The sequence below is a fragment of the Sitophilus oryzae genome, unplaced genomic scaffold (assembly GCF_002938485.1).
Source record: "Sitophilus oryzae breed Bouriz unplaced genomic scaffold, Soryzae_2.0 scaffold_179_pilon_pilon, whole genome shotgun sequence".
In the NCBI taxonomy this organism is placed as follows: domain Eukaryota; kingdom Metazoa; phylum Arthropoda; class Insecta; order Coleoptera; family Curculionidae; genus Sitophilus; species Sitophilus oryzae.
Window position 1 is genome coordinate 11,050,781 of NW_022146501.1, and position 19,382 is coordinate 11,070,162.

The following is a 19,382-nucleotide window of genomic DNA, read 5'->3' on the forward strand; positions in this document are numbered from 1 at the left end:
TTAAGTGGCCGGTTTTTTTTTGCCGGTGAGTGTATATATACAACTGGTAAATTGGTTTGGAAGTATCGGTATATAACAGTGCAATATTTAATTTTACCAAAAAAAAAATAAACACTTAACAATGCTAAAACAAAAGTGTGTATTAACTAACAAAATGCTCATCATAAAATAAAGAAGATAGTCCACTAAAAGATTATAACATACAATTAAATCTTAAACTGAATAAGTAATATCAGAATATCTCCTAAACAATCTGAATAAGTAATTAATTAATTATATATAATATTATTATATATAATTAATATGAAACTATTGAAATTGACATACCTTTTTCGATGTAGCAATGTCGACTTCTTCGATATCCAAATCTTCATTTTCTTCACTATCTTCCCCGATGATGTGCTGTCTGTCGTCAGTAACTTGCGCAGATTTATCTTGAGTGTCTTGAGGCTTGGTTTCAGGTGTCTTTTGCCAATCCACTTTTTTCTTACTGTTAACATTGGCATTAAGTGATAACTTCACTAACGGCTGTTGACCTGTTTGTAAATAATATAACTTAAAATGGTATCAATATAAATGAATAGTTTGATCCCGGTCATTAAGTTAATGTAATTTTCATCTTTGTATATTTTTCTAAGATTAAAGAATGGGTAAATAAAATATAAGAACTCAAAATTGTTAATTCGCTTTTAAAGGTGTATACTACTCGTATTTTAGTAGGTGCTTCATACTCACCAGATTCATCACTTTCATGAATTATATCGTCATACAACATATCTTGGTCGTGTAATGACTGACCGACTGTGCTTGGCATCCTGAAAAAATAAAAGAAATTTATATATGTTTGTTTTTTATAACTTTTGTTCAATAATTTGTGATTACCATAAGTTATAAAATTACTAGTCTTTTTGGATTAGAAGTATTTTGTTATTAATGGCATTTTCCATTAGTACTCAAATGTTAGAGAGAGACACATCACTGCTTTTTGGTAAGATCTTAGCAGGAAATCGTTAATATGAATTTTTCCAATTTTATTGGTTTTGGAACCTTAGAAGCTCTGAAAATCCGTAATCAAAAATCGAGAGCAGTATTTAAAAAAACGAAAGTTACTGATGGCAGCTCAAAAAAGACGATTCTAGACTTCGGTTTTAAAATCTCATCTCTACAACATCTTGTAAAGCAAAAAAAGTGGCAATGGTTGTAAAATTTATTTTGTTATACAGGGTGGTCCAAATTGTATTCCGGTAACTTCGGCAGCATATTCTGCAGATAAAAATAAATAAAAAAGTTCTTATAAATGTATGTCCTAAAATTCTTCGTTTTGGAGTTACAGGGTGTAGAAGTTCCATTTATAAGTAGAAGTTACAAGTAAAATTGATTTTGATATCAATATGACTACTATTTGTAGGGGACGCCACCTATATGTATTTTAACTGTTTTGAAGAGTAATAACTTTTCGTCCGTACCTGTCTAAAACTATTGAGTGGAAAAATATACATTTCCGTAACTTTTTACGTAAAAAATCTCTCTTGGTAAAAATTGCTACGAGTAACCGTTCTCAAGATATTTCGAATGGGAATAGAAAGATAGGGACGAAAAGTTATAAAACTCTTCAAACCAGTTAAAAAATATGTAAGTGGCGCCCTCTACAAGTAGGAGTCATATTGACATCAAAATCAAATTTTTCATGTTAAAAGACTCCCAGACACCAATTTTAATTCAAATATTGACGTTACTTTATAAAAGATTTGGAAAAAATCAAAATAAAAATGAAATTTCTACACCCTGTATCTCCGAAACTAAGCATTTTCGGACATACAATTACATGAATTTTTTTACTTATTTTTATCTGCAGAATATGCTGCCAAAGTTTCCGGAATACAGTTCTTACCACCCTGTATACATTTTCAAAAAATAGTCCTAAAGAAAATTAAAAAAAAAACCGTAAATACCCGTTTTTTTTTCAAAAATATTATAAAGTATTCGGAATTTTTAAACTTTTATAATGGAATTTTGATCAGCATCAAATTGCGCAACTTGAAACACCCTGTATATAAAAAACAGGTTTCACTATAAATCATACGATATTTATAATACGACAAAATATTATTTGAAAAAAATCAGATTAAATCTTCTAATACCCAATATATTTCAACCTCTAATTGACTATTATTTATTATCAAAGATTAATTCTACTCGCGATAGCGTTATCCGTCCACTTAAAGGCCTGTTCACGCTCACTAACCTGTCGTTAACGTCGGATAAGGCCAATTTGTCATCTTTCCTCTCGTGGGGATTTATGTAGTGGCCCAGATCGTCCTCTAAGTTGGGAGTTTTGTCCGTCTGCAGTTGGCAATGGTCCAGGCAACCGTGACGACATATCTCCACCTTACATTTGATGTGAACACTTAAAGCGTCTGGGAACTGCATCAAAAAGAAACAACACTATGAATGTAGTAGTAGACCAGTCGCCAAGTATTAAAAAATAGCTTATGGCAGGAGCAAATCCGGACAAGCTAGAATAAATTTTATTTTGTTTAGTTTAGTGCAAGGAAGCACGTGTTAAATTTGCACCACCCCCCAAGCCGGGATTTGGCCGCCATCTTGGAAAAAGTGGCTAAAATTCGGTTTATTTTTCATTATTTGTCAATAACTCGATTTCTATCAACTTTAGTGCAAAAAAATGTACAGACCAAAATTAAAGAGAAAAAACTCTATAAAAAAACGTTCTATGTACTTTTTCCGTGCGACGTTTCCAAGTTATCTCGGTTTAAGCACGCTAAATATATTATAAGCAGTTTTAAGAGAACCTTACTTTTTTTATTTATCCACGCATTTACTGGCTGCGACACCACATCCGCATTATACAGACAAGGAAAAATGAATTTCGTTAAAGTTTTACAGAAAGAAAAAGAATTATTACAGACAGCTGCACAAAGTTTCAATGACCCAAACGCATCCCCAGAAGATATAGAAAAAGCTGGTGAACGAGTTCTTTCATGGTACAAAGAATACAAGGTATGATCGATAGCGGCTCCAATTTCGTTCAGTTCGCGCATACCACCTGTGACGTCGCTAGGAAAATAATGAATAAATAAAAAATAAAGAAAGTTGACAGGAGATCTGCATTTTTGGGGTTATGGTTAAGAATTGTTTATTTTTAAGACTTTTTAGTTCGTTTAATTTAATAATTACTAAAACTAGCAGTTCCAAAAATATATTTAAAAATAATAATTATCTATTAACATGGATTTGGACGATAATAGGTAAAAATACTAAATTTATTTTTATATTCGGTATAAAATTGTTTATTAGGTTTTTAGTTTGCGATGTTTATGGTAAATAATTTTCATTTTTATTGCCTCTGAATTCACATGAGGACAGAGATGAGGATATCTATGGAAAAGTAACCACAAGAGGAATTGTTACATCATTTAAAAAATGTTGGGAAGTTTATTGTTTCCCATCGAAAAGTAGAAAATGCCAATGCAGATGAACGTATTGTAATTGTGATAGAAGTAATTCCAAGGGTGAAGTTTATTATAATTAGTGACCTGTGCTTCTTTTTATATGTAGATGTTTCTGGTTTTGAGAATAAATCGGTTGAACGACACCCAAAATTTAAAGGAAGTATTTGCATACCCAGAATATGCCCATCAAGGGTTATATAGCTCAAATTTCCTTTAATGGTAGGCAATTATTCAATGCAAATTAACTTTTAAGTGACTGAAGTATTAAATAGTTTACAATATGGTATATCACTAAAAATATATTACTTTTAGGTACAATTAGGGCCCGATACATTTCAAAAAGTAGAATATTATTTTATATTAAATGAGGTATTGTACTAACAATCAATTTATATTAATAACGGAGATTAAAAAATAACAGAATAAATAGTTCTTTTTTTATACTACAAAAATAAACTAGAATACAACAGTATTTAAAAAAATAAATAAAAAGTGATGTTCCGGCCGAGATTCGAACTCCGGTCTCTCGCTTCCTAGCCCGACTCCTTATGCACTGCTCCACAGTAACTTGCTTAGCGATAATTCAATGACGGTATATAAACAAAAAAAAACAGGTTTATAACAATATCTTGGCGATTTGAACTGGCGCGCGGAGCGTGCTGACCAATAGCGCCTGTTATCACCTGTGACGTAGCGACCAACCTGCGCAATATCATACCTTGTATTCTTTGTACCATGGAGTTCTTTTTCATCTATAGGGATCCAAAAAATGCGACTCAACAGATAATTACAGATACCAGTGTTTCGTAAAAGCTATTACCAAAAGCTTACCAAACCTAGCATCATTACCATCGACCAAAGACGCAGCTTGCTTGCACTCCTTCCGTACGTACAGTCAGGTACAGCTATGGTATGGGAATGAAAAATCACCTCCGGATTGGGGATGGAAAAATTCAAAGAATGGGTTGATGCCCATTGCTACTTCCCAAGATGCAGCTCCCTAAGAATTATTAAATCTGATTTCATGTAAATGTGCCAAAGGTTGCAATACATCTTGTAGTTGCCGCAAAGCAGGTTTGCGTTGCTCGGTAATGTGTGCACTTTGTCAGGGCAAATAATGTTCGAATAGTTTGGAGGTGGCAAAATGGGCTTGGTTCACAATTTTTTTTTATTTTATCAATCGAAAGTACAACTAAAAAATAACAGATCTACCAAAAATTTTATTCGTACGTTTAATACCTCAAAAACACGTACAAACATCTATTGCGCGAGAAAGGGGCGTGGCCAGCCGCTACGTCATAGCACCACAGGTCGGCTGGCGACCGCGTTCGATACAATGCACAGGTCTGCTTTGCCCGATTACAGAAAGTGTGTTTTAAATTTTTAGTACAACGTAGTGTAGTACTAGTCTTTCTTTTATTCAATATTAGTATAAAACAGACAAGGAAACGTTGTGTAGTGCCAGAATGCACAAATACGAATAAAAATTCCCCAGAAAAACTATTTATTTCTTTACCGTCCGACATAAAGTTAAGACGAGCATGGCAGCATGCAATGCGAAGACATGATTTTGTCTCTGACAGAGGCACCAGATTTTGTTGTGAAGATCACTTTGTAAGTTAATAGTTACAAGTAGTGTTTCCTATTTTTTTTAATAAATAAAACTAAAATCAGGTGTTATTCCTCACATTTTTGAGTGCCAAAAAAAAACGATCTTCTGCTTCAAATACAAGAAAACAAGCAGCCATTATTAAGGAAATATTAAAAGACGACGCAAGGCAGGCGGCAAATGAAAATTTTCATTTCAGGGCCAATACAGTAGACAAGGATCTTAAAATGCATGATCAAGAGGAGCGCATTTCAAACCATCATATTTATGCAACCACATAAGAAATGCTACCGCGTGCTTGCAACCACGTTCAGATGCGGCACAGTCATTATACTTTGCTTCTATCACACTTGTTTCACTAGTATTTATAATAATGCATTGTACATTATAATTTTTTGCATTAATTTTGTGCTCCGGTGTAATTTTTGCCACTACTTGTCATAGTGATTGCTGTTGTTTTAACTGCACATATTATCCAATGGCATTATTACCATAATTTGGTCTGTGAAATCAATTCAGTATTTGTCAGCTGTATATGAAACCACTGATTTTTTCTGGTTCGTGAATTTTTCGCGAGAATATTTATTAATAATTGATCAATAATTAATTTATTTTTGTTGTTTTTAATTAAAATTTTTAAAATATCAAAAATAATTAAAAATAGTTTTCTACAAGCGTGTTAAAATATTTTTCGCCACACTCCGATATAGAATAATATTACTTTAAGGTACTAGTGCTTTAAAATTTACTTTAGTCATTAAAGGAAACAAAAAAATATATATTTGAGGAAAGTCTCTTATTTACTTGTACAATTATTATGTATTAATTCAATATTAATTATATTCATATTCTAACTTATTTATATTATTAATATAAACAATAAACAATTGTTAATTCAATAATTAGCCGAAAAGCCTCAAAATGCCAATTAATTGTATTAATGTTACAAATAGAAGAAGATTGCATAGGTTAGTTAAGAAAATGCATAGGTAGCCTTCTTTCATATAGGGTAAATAACCCTTTTTTTACCCTAGCGAGCCGCCACTGCTTTCCGATACAGATAGGTATTTAAGCAATAGAAAATATCTTAGAAGGAAAATATAATAGAAAATAAATGATTTACTTAGGTACCTCTGTAACTTTATTTCCTTCATTTCTGAACTAATAAACTCCTAATTTTTATTAAAATAATCCATTATCATAAAAATGTCCACTTCTGGGAGATTGCCCGAATCAGCTTTATTGAACCCTTCTCCTACCGAATGCATCTTGTGAAAATAAACCAACAAAATAGTCTAAATAACGATAAAATGACAAATCACATTAATTCAAACGAGTGTTTCCGTTACGAACTGATTGACGGCAAGTCGGATGTAGTGGAACTACGTCACGAGGGGGCGTGGCCTCGTCTCGCCGTTACAAACTTTAAGCTCTCATATCTCGAAAACGGCAAAACATTTCGTTCTGAAATTTGTATGGTGCACTTATTATAATAAGTAGTATCCAAAAACGTCTAAAAAACATACAAATAGGATATGATGGAACAAGCCTATTAGCTGATCTAACCTAACGAAAAGAATATTCAGCACCTTATGTACCGGATCCGGAATATGATACAGATGTGGAAGACATTCAGGAAGATTATATTGAACAGCCAGTAACATGAAAAAAAACGAAGGAACTCTGATGAACCTTCCACCTCAAAATAAAAGCTAAGTTGGCGACATGTGGATTAGGTCTATTGGAAATGGGGAGACCACAAAAAAAACGCGCCGGGTACTTTACCTGAAGGCATCTCCCTGAGAAATAAGGCGGTTAAAGTCAATTTTCCACCAGTCGCGCAACAATAAAAATTTAGTCCGTTATTGCGGTCATAATGCAAATTACGTTCTTCCATTATGACCGCGACAGCAGGCTACTGCCAACCAGTAACAAACAAGTTTTTGGGCTTTATGTAACGGGGGTGCCGCTCAAGGTGGTGTGTAGTGATGGAAAAATTCTAAGTAATCGTTACAAAGTAACAATTACTTTACGAGGACTCGAAGTAACGCTTACTATTTGAATTTAGAACTCGTTACTCGTTACTAAGCTAATTCGTTACTTATGCGCCGGCAGTAATCGTAATCCCTGGAAATGCACGAACCGAGGACTCAAAACTCGATACTGAAATATTCCTTACTTCGACGTAGGTCTAGTTGTTATCAATATGTTTATGTTTAAAGTGTTGACTTGACGCCGGCCGGTGTTTTGGATGGCAAATGTGCGATATTTTTATTACAATTATTATGATTGGCTGATGCCGACCCGGAGGCGATCAGTCCCTTTGCCGTTTGTTGTCGCTTTTTATTTATAGAATAGAATTGTTTATTTAGATTAACATGTCTTAGATATTAATTAAAAATGGATTCACGTTAGTTACAAAAAATGTTAATATCTGAAAAAGCAGAGCAAATATTTTTCTTCTTCAAAAGAGAATAGATATTTCGCCACGTACACTGTAAGAAAATCTACAAAATAAAAATAGTAATTTTTAGTAAACACTGCTGGGGGGGCGTTAATTCAAATGACTGTTTTGAAGAGATGAATCCGCCACAGAGGAATATAAATTTTTTTATTATTTTTACATTTTAACAAAAATATATACATTTTTTTATTTTTACTCTTTAATGTTTGCCTAATATTTATTAATGTAATACAAAGAGAGAGAGAGAGAGAGAGAGAGAGAGAGAGAGTATATATATAAAAAAATATATTATATTTATTATACGCATATTTTCTTTGTTTGATTTGTTTTCTTTTATTTTTAATTTTATTAATAGTACATTGTTTTATTTAACATATCATTATAAAAATATTATACATATTATTAAAAACATATTATTCAGTACTTGAATACCGAGTATCGAAACTATCCTATTAAGCCCTTACACTAGAAGAAAGTAGAAACCCTTTATAGGTTAAACAGAGCATGCAACAAAAATCGCCGGGCACAATAAGTACCGAAGTTCCACGTCAAGCCCAAGTCTTCCAACCTGTACACAAAACAACGATTATAAAGTAACGATACTAAGTACCAAAGTAACGAGTAACTAAAGTAACGAGTCCAAAGTAACGAGTCCAATTACCAAAAGTAACTAGTAGTTACAAGTCTATAAAAGTAACTAAAGTTTACATCACTAGTGGTGTGGAAACAAGTACAGTTAACCCCGGATATATTGAACACGTACATTATATCAAACTTTAATTTTGTTTTCGTAAAATTCGATACTTTGGGTAGCCGCACAAAAAAAACGAATTTTGGTCTCTACATATTGTGCACTAAAGTTGATAGAAATCGAGTTATTGACAAATAATGAAAAATAAACCGAATTTTAGCCAATTTTTCCAAGATTGCGGTCAAATCCGGGCTTTACGGGGAGTGCAAATTTAATACGTGCTTCTCGACACCAAATTAAACAAAATAAAACTTATTCCAGCTTGTCCGGATTTGCTCCTGCCATCGATGCACTTGCCGACTGGCCTATAGACTATGATTCAGTATTAAAACTCAAACAGTTTCGGACTTCAATTGCTTTTATTTATTTTTGCTTACACCACGTTTCAACGCCAAAGTGGTTTTTCACGCCAAAGTGGTCCCGGGACTCAATGATGGTCACGGGACCTCAACTTGGTCCCGAAACCCCTAAATTATTATACCTTGCAGTTGTTGAAGTAATGTATTGTAAAAGAAACTATCATAAAATCATTGAAGACCTGTCAAGTGATGATAATTATAGCGACGACGACGATGAAACTGTAGATGAAGAGATCATTTACGACCTAACTGACAGCTACAACATAAACGAATTAGTCGACAAAGTCCGAAAAATCGTAAAGTTATTTCGACGCTCTCCATTAAAAAACACTGTTTTACAGATATACGTGCACGGAAAATACAACCGAGAATTAAATCTTATTTTAGATTGTAAAACCCGTTGGAATAGCCTTGATGGAATGCTAGAAAGGTTTGTTTTTCTAAAAGATTGCATACAAAAGGCGATGATTGATCTCTCCATATCAGTAAATTTCAGTGACTACGATTTTGAAATTCTGGACGGAATTGTTGTGCCTAGAACCTATAAGGCTAGCTGTGATGATACTATGTAGGTATGAAGGAAATCTCTACACTGCTGATGCTAGCTTTAAGTTTATATTCGAAGAACTTTCAAAAATCAATGCGCCTTTAAACCAAAACTTACAGGAAGCATTGAAGCAACGAATAAACGAGCGAAGAACCCTTGCCTCCAGTGTGCTTAGTTATCTCTGTAATCCACACACACACTAAAATATATAGAAAGTTTAAACAATCCTTTAGATTTTAATCAGTCTAAGCCGGATACCAAAGAAATCTTAAAGTTCATTGACAAGTTGGTGCAAAGATTATCACAATCCAAAGTGCAAGAGCAAGAAGCTGTTTCAGATGAAGACGAACTTTCGCTGGCGGAGATAAGAAACAGAAATAGTAATCAGGTTGAGAAAGTTCCATTGGTAAAAAGGTTAGACGGATTTATTGAAAGTGCAATATCTGCTACTGCCTCAACAACGACTTGTCCCGAAGTCCCGAAAGCATTTTTGGTCCCGGGACTTGGATTCCCTAATGGCAACCACTCATAAAACGCTCCAATGCACGTGTTCTTGGTGGAAAACCTTATGCTTGACTGCACCCAACAAATTCACAGTATATAAGCTCATTAGTTTTAGGATTTAGTTTAGTTCACACTTGATAACGTATCACATCAGGGATACTTCTGACCGAAACGTTGTGTAAGCAAAAATAAATAAAGATAACGGAAGAAACTAAATCAGAATATTTAAATAACATATACAGAGTGTAAAAAATAGTGTATCTAGTGTTTAAACTATATTCTTAATTATACTTTTAACTATAGCTTTAATTCTCGTTTTGTTGAAACTATTCAAATAACAATAAAAAACAAAATCAGAATATTTAAATAACATAGACAGAGTGTAAAAAATAGTGTATCTAGTGTTTTAACTATATTCTTAATTATACTTTTAACTATAGCTTTAATTCTCGTTTGTTGAAACTACTGTATCTATAAGAATAAAAGAAGTACAACCACTCTGCCCTAATGGAAGGTACCGTTTCAGGACTGTTACCTACGGAATTTTACGCTATCGAAATTCGCTTGGCATTAAAATGTGGCATCAATGACTTTTTTCTTCAAACGTCACAAAAGTATTAGTTTTGCGACGTGATTGGCAATATAAAAAAGTTATTATATCAGATGTTTTAAGTCGAGAAACCGATCTCTACCATCCTCAATTAACACAACAATAAAATATAGTAGTAATTAAATAATATTATAGCCGACAAAACATCTGCACGTAACTCTGCTAGAGTAATTGCCAACAAATAATAATAATATTAGTTTTCATTGACAGTGACATTACAAAAATAATAAATCTTCTTTCTCAGATGAGTTCATTAGGACTAAAAGCGAAGGCGTGCTTTTAATGGCAAAATTGTTATTAAACTGTTTTCTTTAAAAAAGAATATCTCCAACAAATACTCGTAAATTTTGAAAAAAAAACAAATTTTGGCTATTTTAAAAATTGTCCTTAATTCTATTATAATCTATTTTAGAGTTTAGACAAAAAAATTTTAAATAAAAGTTGTAGATAATCACATCCCTAATGAGCTTGTATTCTCCGATTTCTTCTAAAGCCTGTCATTTTCGACATATGACACAAATATATGTTTTTCTTTTAAATGGAAACCATAGTTGGCCATGACTTCACAAAAAGCGCCATTTTTTAAGCTTTTCAGCGAGATAAGCTATATTATGTTTTTTTTCAAAAAAATACTGAGTTATAGCCAATTCTTATCCCAAGAAGCATTTTTTGTTTTATAAGTGTGTTAGGAAACTTCCCAACACACCATATTATACAACCTAAACGCATCTAGAATGGTTGTCGTGAGTTATTGGTAACCATTATATAACACTTATATGCGCTAAACGGTCCATTTTATAACTGTTCCTGTGATAACCCTTAACACTCAAGGTGTGCAACCAAAGTCCTGAAAACTTTCTCAACGCCTTTATATATACTATCGAGTTACCGCTACAAAACTGAAAAAGGGGATATAATAGTTATATAGTGGTGTTGAGAAGGTTCCCAGAGACTACCTCCATAGAAATACCGCGCATGCGCGTTTTTTGAAAATATACTTGTTTCTTTCTGACTAACTATTTTAATATTTGCCTCGTTTTTTAACATAAAAAGCAGATATGATCTTATTGCTCCAAGTTGTCCTACGCAGATAATCCAGACCAGAAACAAAAGAGACAAAATGACGCCATCCCTGTCATACCTAGCCTACAAAAGCGCTTGCGTTATGCAAATGACTTTATAGAAATTACTGGCTTAATAACATCTATTTTGCCTATCCAGAGTACTAAATACATATGCGATATTAAATTTACTGTGTGAAAATCAATTTTACCTCCAAAAAACACATGCGCCCCCAAAAGCAGAATTACTTAATAGATTTTTTTATAAACAAAAAAAATTTGGTAAAATTTTTGTAATGAAAGTCAAATTTATTAATATAAATAATAGAACATACGACTTTTTTAATACATAGAAATAACTGGCAACTGGCCAAAATATAGTTTTGTACCAGTTTTAACGTTATCTTAGAAATACTCATTGAAGCCAAAAATGAAGCATCAATAATAATGGCGTCCATTATATATAAAGTGCTATATATTACTTTAGGGTCTATCATATACTCATCAACCATTATATAAATTTGGTTACTTAAGGTTACATAATTGAGTTTGGGTTATTTAAAACACCAATTTTAGTGTTTTATACAACTAAAGGTGATACAAATCACCATTATAAATGCCGGGGTATTTATGGCTACTTTTAGTCACCCAGAAAACCTTTATGTAACCCGAGGTGTCGACTGTAGCGACCAGGGTTCGGAAAACTACATGTTACTTTTAAAAACTACATAAACTACATTACATGTAGTTAATGTAGTTTATGTAGAGGGTGTAGTTTATGTAATATATGTAGGTAACTTTCAAATATCAATGCTTTGAGGTGAGGTTATAATAAGTTAAAGCTTTAAAAACACATAATGTATTTAAGAAAACAGAAGAAATATGGCTTTAAATATAATATTTACATCATATTATCTCTATTACACCTCATATAAAGGATAATTATTCATAATATCAATACATAGTTTATTAACGTAGTTTTCATGTAGTTAATGAACGGGAAAAGACGTAGTTTTTGAAGAAAAACTACACGTAGTTAATCAGGTAAATTAGGTACGTCTTAATTAACTACTTCCGAACCCTGGTAGCGACTCCCTGCGAACGAAGTTTGACATTACAGCAATTTGACAGAAAATGTGCAGAAAACAAAACATAACCTCATAAAATTGAAATAATGCTGTTTTGGTTCAATTTAATCTATATTTAATGTGGTAGGAGTTTTCAAAAGAGTTCTAGGGTCCTTTGGTACTTTGGTAGAACAGTTATGAATGAATTCACTAGAGAAAAAAGCTCTTTAAGTGTAGAATGTGTAATGTTAAAGCGCAAAGCTCATTCTCTTACGTTATGCATTCTTTAATGCCTTAACCAGGCATCTTCTGTTCCTAATCGTTCTGGCAACTTTCTGTTGGAAATATCTCAGGTTGATCCTGATCTCTGCTTGTGGATGGTAAATTTGCATGTTGGCTTTCAATATTGGTAGATATAGTTTGAATGAGGTTTGGATTATTCCTATTTTTTTAAACTCTGAAAAACCTTTCTTTTGAACGTAGATGTATTTTTGTGTTTTGTCCAGTTTATTTTTTTATTATTTATTATAATACCGAATTGCTTTGCTTGCTAATATATTATTTGTTTTGATTACATTAAAAATTTGAGATTATGTCATTAGGTTTGATATTCGGTAACTACAGGTTAAGGTGCGTATTCATTATCCGAACGAACGAACGAACGAATGAAAGTGCGGTATATTTAGACGGAGACCGAACGCATGCGGCCGTTCGTTCGTTCGTTCGTTCGCTCGACCATCCGTTTCGAGTCGGTACATCAAAGGCGTTCGCCAACAAATGCCTTCGGTCTTCTCGTGCGGTCCTATCGTGCGGTCCCCGTCCATACCACTAGCGAACATTCGTTCTTTCGTTCGTTCGTTCGTGCGGATAATGAATACGCACCTTTATATAAAGCATGCAACCATTTGAAAGGTGCAAAAAAACGATTTGAGGGAACAATCATATAACTTGTAGTGTTATTGGTTACATAATGGTTCTTAATAACACCTTTAATTATATGGTGTATATCTTGCGTACCTATCTAACACCTAATACCAGAAGTTATATAAAATGATGTGAACACCTTTATAAAACCTTACTATGAAACCTTTAGTAACAAGAACCTCTAGTTTTATAAGGAAAGTGATAAACAACATTTTAAGGTTTCTATTAGTGATAAGTAACCAACGCTACACTTATATAAATCAAAACACTGTAAGATACCAATGAGACATTTATTAAACCTTTATATAACTAACCTTGAGAATATATAACCTAAAGGAACTTAAAATGTTACTTGGGATCTTTCTTGGTTAATTTCACTAGTATTCTTATTCTGTTATAGTTTATAACTTATAAAAAGGCTGAATATATATTATTAAACGGTTCTTTGTAATTTAGATTACACAAACTAAAACTTAAAAAAATAATATTACCTACTACATACACTTTAAGTTATTTTAGAAAATGTTCAAAAAATCCGCCATTGTTTTGAATACATATAAATGGATCTTTTTAAAACTGAATTACTGGCTATTCTCACAGAACGACCGGTCGACTTAATTATATTTCTCCCGTACCGCCTCTTTGAGTGCCTCTCTTAATTCATAAGTTTTTTTGTAAACCTTGTTGTTAACCATACCGCATAAAAAAATCTAAAATAGATAGGTCAGGTGATCGAGGAGGCCCATGCAAATGGTCCACTTCTTCCTATCCCTGAGTTTGCATAATTATTATATAAATAATTTTTAACATTTCTTTCTTTATGGAGGGGCTTCATAATGAAAGTGATGTTGGAACCACTCTATTGATGCGCGAGTATCTAAATTTAACTTTCCTAACATGTCTTGAAATCCGTTCTCTAAAAAACTAAGTAACGTTCATCGGTCAACGTATCCTCGAAAATGTATGGCCAAGAAAAGTTGAACCAACAATCCTACACGCTGTTCTTCGTTTGAAAAATTCATATTTACAATTTTTGTTTATTTTAATTTACAAAGTTTGAATGTGACAGTTTCACATTTCTGAGGTCAACGAAGATTAACTTGTTTCCATGGCTAACTAAGCGAAGTTGTTTAAAAATATTAAGAATCGGCTATAACTCAGTAATTTATCTAAAAAACATATCATAACTTATATCACTGAAAAGCTTAAAAAATGGAGCTTTTTATGAAGCCATAGCCAACTATGGTTTCCATTTAAAAAAAGAACATATGGGGCACAATCTTATTAAGAATGTGATTATCTACAACTTTTATCTGGAAACTTTTTGTTTACTATAATCTACAATTTTTAAAATAGCCGAAATGTTTTTTTTCCAAATATCTAGTAAGCCATGAACTTTTTTAAAAATCTGAAAAGTGCATGTTTATGACTCCACAAAACTGCAGTTCTTTCCCCATTTAACCGACTCTCTAGCTCCAGTAGTTTCCGAGGTTAAAAGGAGTATACCAATGACGTAGCATTTACGTAAAACAGCAATCTACGTCATTGGAGTAAAATTTTTGTAAAAAGCTATCATAAGTATGGAAAGAATTTTGAAAAACTTACCTTAAAGGCATGGAAGAAGGCGTAGGTAATGACAGAAGCCCTCTCGTCAGCCCCTCTAGCTTTTAAAAATCGGCTGATCATTTTCGGTCTCAGAACACAACCGAACTCGTCTGACAGTTGGATGACGTGTCCCCCACCATCCGATGCCACGCAAGATTTAACTCGCATATCAAATTCACCTGAAAACAAGAAAAAGTAGGTTTACTTTCGAGGTAACAAAGGCACAAAATTGCAGAAGGGATATAAAATTATCCTTTAATCATCATATCAACAACTAGTCAAATTGGACAAAAAATTCTAGTCCTAGAAAGTTATCAGGTAGAGTTCCTCAGGGTTTAATCCTTGGATCTCTCTCTTTTTTTTGTATTTGTATTTGTTTGGCATTTGCCATCCAGACTATACCGAGTGCATCTCAAAGGTGGCTCACTCCTATAACTTTTTATTATGACATAAATTAGGATTGATTGACGTATTCAACTGTTTTTGGTCACTTCCTGTTTCACCGGAAATGACTACAACTTTTGATTTTTAAATATAATTAATAATATTTTTACTTTATTCGATATGTCAATTTTTGACATTTTTGCTTACAAAAAGATTAACTAATTTTTTTATTAACTTACTAATTTTTCAGAACTAATTGCTTTCTCTATCTTCAAACTCATCTGTCAAAGATAATCAATACAAAAAAAATCTCCTGGTTTGCACACGGTGCCTCGTTGCATCGTTTGCTTCCTGGTTTTTTGTGTCTTGGGATCGGTTTCTTCGCTTCCTGATTCCTTACCGTACTGATGAAGCCTGAAGGCAGTTACATCAGTGTGCACTAGTGTAGGTGTGGTGGTGTGAGTGTGTGAGTGTGCGTGTCTGCACTGGTGTACACTGGTGTATACGGTTACGAGTTGTTGAGGGCTGAGCCGTTTAATCTTTTTTCTTCTTTTTTATACATTTCCCTCACTATTTCTTTCTTTTTCATATGGGTACCACGGCTAAGGGTATTGCGGCGGGTTGCTGTTGGCTACCTCCGCGGCTGTTCTGGACGAAGCCCACAATCCTGGGCGACTCTGGTTCTTGGCTGCAAATTGGGGCTTTAGGCTCCCGTTTGCTCCTTTTATTTTCCATCTTTTTTATTTTTGTTTCTTCATCAATTTTTTTTCCATCTCCACGGTGCCTCGTTGCATCGTTTGCTTCCTGGTTTTTTGTGTTTCGGGATCGGTTTCTTCGCTTCCTGATTCTTTACCGTACTGATGAAGCCTGAAGGCTGTTAAATCAGTGTGCACTAATGTAGGTGTGGTTGTGTGAGTATGCGTGTCTGCACTGGTGTACACTGGTGTATACGGTTACGAGTTGTTGAGGGCTGAGCCGTTTATTCTTTTTTCTTCTTTTTTATAATCAATACAGACGATGTGATTTTAGTTAGCCTTGAAGTCAAACCAGAGCGAATCGAAAACAGCCATTGGTATTCAGGAACTGATCGCAGGATCAGGTATGTGCGTATATGGGATCAGTGGATCAGTTCCAAAAAAGGAGACTACAGCTGAGATAAATAGCGTCTAAGGCTTGACCTCGCCAAAATTATCATCGATTGTCATTCCCCAACCATCTTTGACGCCGTTTATCATCGTATGGTAGAAATAGTAACGGGTTACCTTTCTAACCGAGTGTTGATGTCTCCCATATTTGATGGTTTATATTAAAAAGAATAAGATGAATTAAAAAAAATCAAATTATTGATATAATTTACAACTCGATGACAATGTAGTTTTTAAATTTCTTACTTTGTTAAACCATTCCACAGGATGTTTTAAACTTTGGCGAAAATAACATTTTGTTTTCCTGCATATAAAAATGGGAACTTTAATATTTAACTTGAAAAGAGACTAAAAAGTCAAAAACTTAGCTACAAATTACTTAAAAAATGAAACTAGTCTAGTAACGGAGATACCGTATGATTTCAACCAAAATGGTACCCCTGTACAGGGTGGCGCCTCTCATACGCCGCGCAGGCTCCAAGGAGAACGACAGTTTGTATTGAAATGAAATTTTGGGAGAATATGTAGGTTAATTCAGAGCACTTTTTAAAAATATAGAGAATTCTACAGGGTGTCCCCCAAAAAAGTTACATATTAAAGTTGTGTTTTTGTAATGGAACACCCTATATATTAGTTGATTTTCGGATTCTGGGAAAAAAATAAAGGTGAGTTTTATAAGAGAAGTATATGACTAAAATGTAAGGTTTTTGACATATTTAACATTTTCCAAAAATAAAAAACAACTTATAAATTACAATAAAAGCTACCTAAATTGTAATTTAGCTGGTATAGCCTAATATGTAGTTAAATTATCTATTGCACTTTAAATCAAATTAAAATTTAATCCCCAAAGTTATACAGGGTGAGACAAAATTAATATTGAACATTGGTCACCTTTAAAAGCTGTTAAAAAATGTTACTCGCTTATTTTAAATGGAACACCCAGTATATTATTCCGATATTCAATGGAGAGTGCATGTCTCTTCAAAATACTATTAAGGTTGCCTACCCCTCAAACCAAGATTTTCCTAGATATTTTCATTTACATGATTTGATCTGAGTAGATCTTTATTATTTGATAAAATCTAGGTGGCTGTGATAGGTCTGATGTTACTGCAACCTAGCTGTCTAATTAGTCCAACATTAACAACTAGTTATCATTTTGTGTCAGTTAAAACAAACAAAATTTCTCAGAAATTTGCCGAAAATGCAAACTTATCCTACGTTCTCCTTGGAGCTTCCGCGGCGTATGAGAGGCGCCACCCTGTACAATAATATTTTTAATGTTTATAAGAGCTCATTAAAAAGTTTGCAATCATTGCACGATCATGATAGTGGTCAGTTAGTCAATCCATAAATAGCGACAAATTAACAGAAAACGAAGAAATCTTATTATATTAATAATTAAAGTCAATTGCAGCAAAATTACGAGAAAACCTTTTGTTAATAGGTATAATTAACGAGTTTAGTATATCGACATAAATTAACTTTTTCAGTGATTCTCACGCACTCGAAATGCACCATTAAACTAAGCCGTATACCGCTAAAGGAAACGTTTTATTGTTTTCCAACGTGGACACACATTTTAATTACGATTTTTAAGTGTTCTGTTTACCCACTTTTGGAAATTATAATCGCACGAACATTGTACTAACGGCACAATTGGTCATGACAGGTCGATGATGACAGTATCGGAAATTCTTCAATTCGAGCATAAGATATAGAAGAGATACTTTCATTTAATATTTATTATTCTAAAACGTGTAAAGATGTAAAAGGTAATATGATACACTATGATACATATGTGTTTAGTACAAATACGTATTAGTTTTTAATAAAAATAATTAAACACAACACAGACTAGAAATACGAACAGGAAAAAAAACATTTTATTAATAACATTTTACATAATTCCAAGAAATAATTTTCAAAAAAAAATATACGGGGTGCGTCTCAAATGTGGCTCATCCCTATAACTTTATTATTTTTTCAGATAAAAAATCGAGATTTGGTATGTTAGTATATGACATAAATTAGGATTTATTGACGTATTCAATTGTTTTTGGTCACTTCCTGTTTCACCGAAAATGACTAGAACTTTTGATTTTTAAATAGCACCCTCGGTATTTTTTTACTTTATTCGATAGAAAATCACACTCTGAATAGAATGACATATCATATGTCAACTTTTGACATTTTCGCTTAAAACAAAATTGAATTTTAAATTTCAATCTAGAGTGCCATGGCTGTGCTAAAAATACTAATTTTTAATCAAGGAGCCTTGGAAAAATAGATTTTATCGTCTAATGTTTTTAGTGTCTTATCCTGGTCGGTTAAAAGATGCCTGAATCGTACTTTTAATCATATCTCAATATTTTCAAATAGAACGGGGATGGCTCATTAGCATATTTGGAAAAAGCATTTTTTACGAATAATTTAATACCACACACTTGGTATTTGGAGTCAAATTGTCGTTATGAATCGCGTGTTGCAATTTCAAATAAACCATATATGCGAAAATGTCAAAAGTTGACATATGAGTGCCATTTTCTATAGACTAATGTAACAAAATACAGAGGGTGCTATTTAAAAGTTGTAGTCATTGCCGGTGAAACCGGCAGTGACCGAAAACAATTGAATACGCCAATCAATCATAATTTATGTCATATACTAACATACCAAATCTCGATTTTTTATCTGAAAAAATAAAAAAGTTATAGGGGGTGAGTCACTTTTGAGACCCACCCGGTATAAATGATATATATTAGAAATAACAGAAAGTATTAATTTTGTGGAATATAGTAGCATATGCTGATGATAGAAATCTCCTCATTAAACCAAAAAATATGCCAGAGTTGTTAGATAGGAAGTTATAGATATAT

At 33.0% G+C, this 19,382-nt stretch overlaps 1 protein-coding gene across 1 annotated transcript in view; it reads right to left on the reverse strand.

The window, feature by feature from the left end:
• Positions 1 to 19,382, reverse strand: part of LOC115882866 — a 62,758-nt gene that overhangs the window by 27,145 nt on the left and 16,231 nt on the right. Inside the window, 4 exon segments of the mRNA XM_030901113.1 lie at positions 328 to 536; positions 736 to 815; positions 2,246 to 2,424; positions 14,972 to 15,150. Of these exon segments, the coding sequence (XP_030756973.1) occupies positions 328 to 536; positions 736 to 815; positions 2,246 to 2,424; positions 14,972 to 15,150 (647 nt within the window).